Genomic DNA, 9,233 nt, shown 5'->3' with positions numbered 1-9,233 from the left:
CCCAGATATGGGAACCCTAAGGAGCAGAAGAAATATCTCCTCCTGTTTCACAGCCTTTTCAATCCCATGCTCAACCCCCTGATCTATAGTCTGAGGAATAAAGAAGTCAAAGCTGCTCTGAAGAGGATGCTTGAAAAAGAGAGAATGTCATGAAAACCTGTAGAATGATAAATTAACTGAGTTTAAAGGGATCTGAGAAATCATCTCATCCAATATTTACCAGGATTCATAAATATCCTCTAGGGCATCCTTTTCAGCTTCAGATTTTCCTAGCACTCTCTCCCAAGAAACATCATTCTACTTTCCTCCCTCTGACATTGAAAGTCAATGCTGCACAAGAAAATGAAAATAACCCCACTAGCTGCACAGTGGAAACACTTTTAATATAATTCTGTGAAATATTCTGAATAAAAGGAAATAAGTTGTATATTTTTCTGTAATCAGGACTAGTAGACAACACTTTGTAAAATAAAGCAAGGAATTGGCAGAATGTTTAAGATACAGCAATTGGGAGAGATTGATAACGTAATAATTTCAATATTTGAAATTCAGCAGCTGTCATCTCCTTCAAAAATAGGTCTACATTGGGATTCTCTCTCTCCCTCTCCCACTCCCCATAAGTATCTCTGTCTCCAGCCAGAGAAACTAATGGAAAATGTAGAGAAATACTCATGTGCTTTCAGATTTATTCTCATCATATCTAATAACCCTCTAACTGTGATTGAAAACATCCAAGATTTCCAATATTAGAATATAGGTAAAATATATATTTAAATGGAACATGCATACTAAAGAATATCTTCTTAAAAATCAGGGTCAGGTTTTATTGTATATTTGTTGACTCGTAATATATTTATAATTCAAATTACATGAAAAAAGATTACTAATGCCATAAGCATAATCCAATTTTTTTAAAAGATTTTATTTATTTAAGAGAGAGAGAGCATGAGCAGGGGGAGGGGCAGAGGGAGAAGGAGAAGCCAATTTTCCGCTGAACAAGGAGCCCAATGCAGGGCTCGACCCTAGGACCCTGGGATCATGACCTGAGCCAAAGGCAGAAGCTTAACTAGCTGACCCACCCAGATGCCCCAATAATACCCAATTTTTGAGGGAAAACTCACGATAATAAAGAAAGGATTTTTCTTCTATTTGCTTAGCTGAATTTTCAAATCCAACTGAGGAATCTGTATTGTTTATATAATGAAGAAATACAAAGTTTTTTGAAAAGTACAATTTTAAAAATAGAAAGTCTGTGAAACAGTTAAATGCAGGTTTATAAATAATCTGATCATGTAGAGACAAAAAAATTATGGACTGGAATAATTGGAAAATATAAGAAAACACGAATCGAGTTATGCATCAAATAATTTGCAAATAGATGAAGAAATGACATTGGAAATGGGAGATGATGAAGGTACCATCGAACAACACTTAAGCAGGAAACTGGAATGGGAAATGTGGAAGAGTAAAGAATAATGTTTAGTTGAGAAACAAGGTTTTATAAGTAGGTGCTGAAAGTGACCTTGGGTAATGACAGTGTAGCTCTGTTTGCACTGAGTAACTTACTTGCAAAGAGAAATAGCAATTATTTGGCTTCCTTTCTACATAGACTAGTTTTAGGATTTCTAAAATAGAAACAATAAGCAATATAGCAGAGTACCTATCTTGAAAATCATGTTATAATAAAGCACCTAAAAATACTGGATAAAATATTTTAAAAACCATAATTTTTAAGTGCACACCTGGGCTTGCAAAAGCATAAATAAAATTCTCAAAGAACAAAGATGAGGCACAATCACCAACTGAGTGGTGAGACTGTAAGCCAGCATCTGGCTTTCAGGTCACTTTCAATCCCCAGGATTCCAGGTTGCAATGACTGCAAGCCCATGAGAGATATAGCCTTCCCTTATGTAAGGCAGGAAATCAGAATAAAGACGCCTTCATGAAACTGGACCCTTCCTCCATTACCATCGGGAATACAGTAATAAGCAGCTAACTGAGAAGTTAACTTCGCAGTTGAATCTACAAAAGTCATAGGACAGTGGGAGAATATCTTTAAAGCATTTAAAAACAGGTGTCAATCAAAAATTTTATATGCAGAAGAATACCCTTCCAAAACTCAGATGAAATAAACACGTTCCCAGACAAAAACAAAAATAAAACCAACAAGCAAACAAATGAATTTGAGTCTTTATTGCCAATAGGTCTACACTGCAAGAAATCCTAAAGAAATACCTTTTTTCTAGCTGCAGGAATGTTCCTGGATCATAATGGGTATAATTTTTTTTTCTCTAAATATTAAGAATATTTACTTTATCTTTGGTTTTCAAAAATGTTACTATAGAATTTCCAGTTATCTTTTATATCAGTTTATCCTGCTTATGACTTGCTGAGATTTATGCATTCATGGGAGCACACTTTCACCATGATTGGGAAATGCTCAAAAACAATTTCTCCAAAATTTGCTTTTTTCCCCATTATGTTTTTCTTTCCTCTTGAGTATATGTTAGAATTTTTTTGACCACACTCCTTTATATCTTTCAGACTCAACTTCATTTTTCCATTATTTTTCTTTTTATGTTTTTATTTGATAGTTTTCTGTTAATCTTAATATGAGACATTGGTCCTGCTCTCTGCCGGGGACAATCATCTGTTAAATTCATCCAGTGTTTTTTCAATTTATTATATATTACTGTTTCAGAATGAATATTTTATTCTTTTTGTAGATTCTGATACTTCACTGAAATATTACATTTTTTATTCTTTATATCTTCATTTCCCTTTTCTTTGACAGATTATAGTTATTTGAGTTTTTATTTGTAACTTTAGTATCTGTTATATCTGGGACCTCTACTGTTGACTCTTTTACTTCTTGATTAGTTATAACTTCTTGCTTTTTCACATGTTAAATGATGCATTTTAGAAGCTGTAAATTTTGTCAGACTCCTATAAAGATTATTGATATGTTTTTGTTTTTCCCTGAAAAAGCAGTGAAATTTGTTGAGGATCACCTTGTTTCTCTGGGGGTTCCATTTTAGGTTAGTCAAAACTAACCAATTTCAGCGTTACCCCTACTGCTCAGGCATCATTTCTGTGCCTACACCAAGGTCTTTATGAAGAGATCTCCATCCTGGCTAGACTGTAACTCCAAATCCCCTGGAACATTTTGCAACTTCTGAAGTTTCTGTTCAGCTCCTTTCAATTCCTCTCAGCTCTCCTCATCTTTTGGCACCTCAGCCATTGGTCTCCTTTAGGTTTCAGCATCCATGTACTTAGGACTAAGAAATGCCTAAGAAAACTCCCCACTCCCCTCATACAGTTCCTTCCTCTTCCACGTCCCCATGCCAACTCAATTCCCAGTTCTTTTATTTTTCTGTAACTCCAATTTCTGTTGCTTGCACCCAGCAAGACTGCAACTTTCTGCTTGGACTCTGTTTTTATGGCCACTGTTTGGGAATGTCTTCTGGAAGAAAGCCTCTGTGAATGTGAGCTCACTTTATATATCTTTTTCTCAAGGAGCACAACCCTGTACTATTGGTATACTTCCTAAACACCCTCATGTGAAGCCTAAACTCACTTCTAATTATCTTAGCAACTTTGCATTGCTCAAAAAGCATTAAATATCATCAAATAAAAATTTTGTGAAAAATTGATCTTATTAATGATTAAAGCAGCATGAAAGTAATGTTGCCAGTTTGAAGAGGGCTTAGAAAGGGCATTTATATGTAATTCATCCAAATGCCAAACTGCTCCAGTTTTGTTTTTATACTGAAGTCTCTCTTAATAGGTAGGTAAGAACTGAGGCAATATAATCCTGAACGATATTCCAAAAGATATGATTATTCTGAAATCTCAAGTCATGTACCTGAGAAGCAAATGTTAAGGAAGCTGACTTGTGGTTGTTAATCATAGATACCATGTGACAAGGTTTCATTGTCTGACAAGCAAGTAATTAGCTGGGTTGGACTGAATTGTGTTCACTCAAAATTTATATGTTGAAATCATGGTGCTGTAATATCTCAAAGAGGGACTTTTTGGAGATGGGGTTTTATAGAGGTAATTATATCAACATGAGGTATTTAGAGTAGCTCTAAACAATATAGCTGGTCTCCTTATAAGAAGAGATTAGGACACAGATATAAACATGTGAAGACACAAGAAGATAGCCATCTACCAGCCAAGAAGAGGGACCTTGGAAGGAACCAACCCGGTCCATACCGAAATCTCAGTATACTAACCCACAGGACTGTGAGAAAATAAACTTCTATTGTTTATGCATCCCAGACTGTGGTAATTTGTTATGGCAACCCTAGCAAACTAATAGAGAGGTGAAATAGAGAATCAAATGAATATTAATTAGCAGAGAGCCAAGCATTGTTAGGTGCAAGTCAGTTACCAAAGATACCGTTTAAGCAGCTACTGGAAAATTCTTCACCATGACAAAGAGTTTATTTCAAGTTTAGGAACAAAAAAAATGTTTTTTCTTAATTGTGAAAGTCTTTTATTGAGGTCTTTTGGAAAAAAAAATAGCATCTCTAGTATCATTACACAAAACTCTTATCTTAGATATCTTCAGGTTAACGTTCACTTTATGAAAGCACAATAATCACATCAAGATTATCTATAAATTTGCCAAGCATTGCATTTCTCTGAGACCCTCTGAGAGAATCGTATAAGCAAAATTTACCTTAAAAATTAATTGACCCTGCATGAAAATAAACACCATTATGGACAGTATGGATGTATATGATATATATATATTCTTCAGTCACTACACCAGGTTGATGATTAGCAGATTGAATTCAAAAGAGCAAAAAAGGAATCTCATCCATGCTAACTCTTCCCTAACTTCATGTTTTAAACACCAAGTGCAATAAAGTTTGGAGAAATCATCAGAAACCTAGTTATAAGGCTTCTAAACAGACAAGAGTTAGAGATATGAAAGGCTAGAAAAGTTTCTTTACATTTATCTAAGCTTATATGATGTGAAGAGCTGCTGTATGCTATCTGTGAAGACGAGAAATACGCTTTTTCTTCAAAAAAATGTAGGCAGTGGTCAATAGAAATAATGTAGTAAGGATCTCCGAAAATCCTCTGCTCCGTAAAGAAAAAAGTACACTGACAAATTTGTAGAAATCAACTCTTTCAGAACTCAGGGGGGAAAAAGGCACAATCTGGGGAGTGTGCATGCAAGAAAAACTGCTGACCTTGTTATGAACCATGAGCTTTGGGGTGGTTCAACTTGCTGTGTTTCCATCACCAACTCCCCAGCTTTGCGACATCCTCAAAAACCAATAGCCCCACAGTCATCGTGGAAACCAACATCTCTGCAGCCTCTGGAGGGAGAGAATATGATTGAAGCAATAAAAGAGCAAATAATTGGTAATCTATTGAAATTAAGTTGATATTAACCTAAACCATATTATTATAAATTAAAATGCTAATCATAATCCCCAGGGGTAGCCCCTAAGAAAATAACTCGAAAATATATATTTGTGTGTGTGTCTATAAAGAAACAACAAGAGAATTAAATAGTGCACTATAAAATATTTAACAAAAAGGGGCCAGTAATGAAGGAATGAACAGAGGAATAAAACATCATAAGATATATGGAAAAGAAATAGCAGTTAGTATACAAATGTTGATGTTGGGTTTGGGGGCACCTGGATGGCTCAGTGGGTTAAGCAGTCAGCTCTTGATTTCAGCTAGGTCATGATCTCAATGGAGCTGGGATTGAGCCCAGCCTGGAGCCCCGCGTGGAGCCCACGTGTCAAGCCCTCCATTGAGGCCTGCCTTGGGCTCCATGCTCAGTGGGGAGTCTGCTTCTCTCCTGCTCCCTCTGCCCCTCCCCCCACTTGCTCACTCTCTCTCTCTAGAATAAATAAATAAATCTTAAAAAAAAATAAATGTTGATGTTGGGCTTAGAGCCCAGGTAGACCTTAGGTCCTGTACTCTTATACTCTCATCCAAATTGTGGAATTAAGACTAAATTTTATCAACATCTGAGCATACAATGTACATTTTCAATGTTTAATAAGCAATACAAAAACATATATAAACTGATAGCAATCACCAAAGACAGCTAGAAGAAGGGAAGAGAGAACAGAGGGCATAAGGGTCTAGAAGTGCATTTCTAAATGTATACTATGGATCAGCCTCTACATAAAGCAGGTACTCTCTCAACAACAGAGGGAAGACATGAGAGGGAAGCTTATAACTGGAGTCTTGTAAGTCTCTTTAAAGATGGTGGATTTCCTCTCTTGAGATAAGAGGTCAGTGGGCACTGCTGATCCACACTGATGTGCACTAGGCTAACATTCAGTCTGGAACACTGCATTTGGGAAGAGGCCTGGCGGGACACACTAATTTAAGTGTTATCAGCATGTAAATTGCAGTGAAATCCTTGGGGCTGATGAGGCCCCATAGAAAGTGGACGGAAAACAGATACAAAGAATAAACCTTGAAAAATGTCAGTGTTCAGAGGTTGGGGAAATGAGGAGAAACCCACCAAGGAGACAGAGAAGGAGCCACCAGGAAGGTAGAAGGGCCACAGGGGGAGCAGAACATCATGAGAGTCGAAGGAAAGGAGTGTTTCAAAGAGAGAGCACTGTTGGCTGGGTTAAATGGTGCTGGCAGGTCAAGTCAGATAAGGACAGAGAACTACTGGTCATTGGGTTTAGCAAAATCAAGATAATTAGTGTCTTTGAGAAAAAGAGTTTCACGTGCTGACTAGATGTGTTCAAGGGAATAGGAGCAAAGACATTTGAGACAAATTGCTGGAGAGAAGTTCTTGAGTAGGCAGGAGGGGTGGGATTCACAACCTAAGTGGCAGGCTGTCCTTCATGAGGGTCGAAGCCAGTAACTTCACAGTGACAGCAGAGGAGTTGGGAATGAATGCAGATCCAGAATCCTGGTCAATGTTTTAGTTAAGATTGTGAATTATCATCGGATAGCTTCTGTGTTCTCAGTGACTGTCAGTCAGTAGCTGGGACTGTGGGTGGGAGGACTCCTGGGAGGTTAAAGAGAGAAAATATGGGGGGGAAATCCTCTTAGAGAGGAGACTAGGGAAACAGAGTTCTGGTGGCATCGAGGACCAAACTGATGTGAATACTCATGAATTTAAAGCGGCCTGAGTCATCAGGGTTATGTGTTTTTCTTCAGATGTGTGGAGGTGGGCAAGGCCATCCACCATTTAAATTCAGTCTAACACCTAAAGGTGTAGAACAGAGGCATTAAAATTACCTCTCTAAGTGTAGGATGGAAAAAGAAATGTTAAAAAAATGAACACGTATTTAGGGGGTGGTTTGTAATCAAAGGAAGACAGGAAAGCACTGAGGGAATACGGTTCAATCTCTGAGTTTCCATGTAAAAATAAATATTTGCGATGGAAATTTTTGATAATTCACTTTACAGTAACACTTCTCAGCAGACAGAGACTGTTCACTCCCTAGGGAGGATATAGTCCTTTGAGGTGCTGCTGTAACAAGCCCCATGGGGGTACACTTACATCATAACATTTAAACCATTCCAAGAGGAGACATGGAAGCAGGCACACTTGAAGATCAAGTACATAAAAAGTCCGAATACTTGAGGCTTGTACTATGTGACATAAGCCATCAAGTATGACTTGTATCTGCTACATTTTCATGCCAACATCCTCCTGAGTAGGATCACTCATGCCATTCTTCCTGAGTTCTCACTTTTCTGCATAAGCAGGTGCACACACACACACACACACACACGGATAACAGAGCTGGAGAACTCTGCATAGGTTTTACACTGCTCTGTAGGGAAGACAGAATGGTGGGAAGACACTTTGTAATGTGTTTCCTGGATGCCACAGGTATGCCTCTGGGCAATGGGTTTGTTTTAGGTGATCAGAGTATAAAGCTCTCCCATCTAGATACCTCCTGAGCACCTCTGAGTACTGTCCTCTTGGTCAAGCTAGAAAGGATATCTGGGACTCATCATCCACCAAACCTGCTTCAGGGAGTAGGTGACTCGTTTGCCCATCTCTGTGAGTTTTCCTGTACATTCAAGCAGAGTTTAAGGGATATACCAGAAATAGCATCCCCCTTTTACAAATCACTGTAGATAAACTGGTTGATGAGTAACAGAAGAGCAAGACAGAAGGATGGCAGAAATCATCAGGTTTAAAAAGAAGAAAAAGCCACTTTTGTGAGACCTCTTTCTCCCATTATGCTGGGGATCTCAGTAGTACCAGTATTACTGACCACTATGCTGTCACAAGCCCTCCTCAGTCACACTTATGGGAAGAGGCAGATACCATGTGACTCATGCTATCTAACTGAAAGGTGCATAAGAGCCATTTAATCCATTTGCCTCTTTTTACAATTGAAGAACATGAGCCAGAGGTCTTCCACAATTTTCCTTGACTTGTCATTTCTTCCCCAGCTGCACAATCTGCTCCTACCACATCTTAGAAATATCTTCCAACCAGGGAAGTGAGAACACTAGGGGTCCATCTATATGCTGCCCAGGAGGGAGGTCTTAATCAGTAGCAGGGAGAAATCCTATAGCTAGTTGATAAAACTCCATTATTATTTTTTGTTTACCTGTGAAGCTTCGTAGAGGTCCCCGATTAGCTTTTTCTTATTTGGTGTTCCAAGCTCGCTCTTCAGGGATGGTAGTCCTCATCCTGGGGGAACACTTTGATCCTAAATGGGATTATGTGATCACTAGTTTGCATAAAATTAGGATGAAAGTATAGCTGGTGGAAATATGGTAAAAACCACTACTACAGAGCTTCTCTCTTTCACCTCTGTTTTGTATCTGGCACCATATTCAGTGAAAACATTTGCGCTACAAAATTTAAAAAATTTAAATGCTCTCTTTACTTTTTAAGTCACTTTTGAGAAGTGTTTTTTTTTTAAACAATAACTAAAGTGAAAATGTGTTATTCTTAAATTTAAAAAATGCAAAAGAAATAGGAGAATCCAGGTCAGTGTGTGTAATATGACATAATGAGATGATCTTTTCTCTGTTTGAATTCTACGTAAGAAATATTTGCGCTTGGGCGCCTGGGTGGCTCAGTTGGTTAAGCGACTGCCTTCGGCTCAGGTCATGATCCTGGAGTCCCGGGATCGAGTCCCGCATGGGGCTCCCTGCTCGGCAGGGAGTCTGCTTCTCCCTCTGACCCTCCTCCCTCTCATGCTCTCTGTCTCTCATTCTCTCTGTCTCAAATAAATAAATAAAATCTTTAAAAAAAAAAA

The 9,233-nt window shown here is 38.1% G+C and overlaps 1 protein-coding gene across 1 annotated transcript in view; it reads left to right on the top strand.

The window, feature by feature from the left end:
* The window catches only part of LOC102740257 (olfactory receptor 2A25-like), a 794-nt gene extending 634 nt beyond the window's left edge, over positions 1-160 (top strand). Inside the window, exon 2 of the mRNA XM_081800887.1 lies at positions 6-160. Coding sequence (XP_081657013.1) covers positions 6-153 — 148 coding nt within the window. The 3' untranslated portion in view covers positions 154-160. The remainder of the gene's footprint in view (positions 1-5) is intronic.
* Positions 161-9,233: the final 9,073 nt, after the last annotated feature.

Source organism: Leptonychotes weddellii, chromosome 12, assembly GCF_054177405.1.
Source record: "Leptonychotes weddellii isolate Sample4059 chromosome 12, ASM5417740v2, whole genome shotgun sequence".
NCBI classification, from domain to species: domain Eukaryota; kingdom Metazoa; phylum Chordata; class Mammalia; order Carnivora; family Phocidae; genus Leptonychotes; species Leptonychotes weddellii.
The sequence above is the reverse complement of the archived record's forward strand: the minus strand, read 5'-3'. Positions and strand labels throughout refer to the sequence as shown.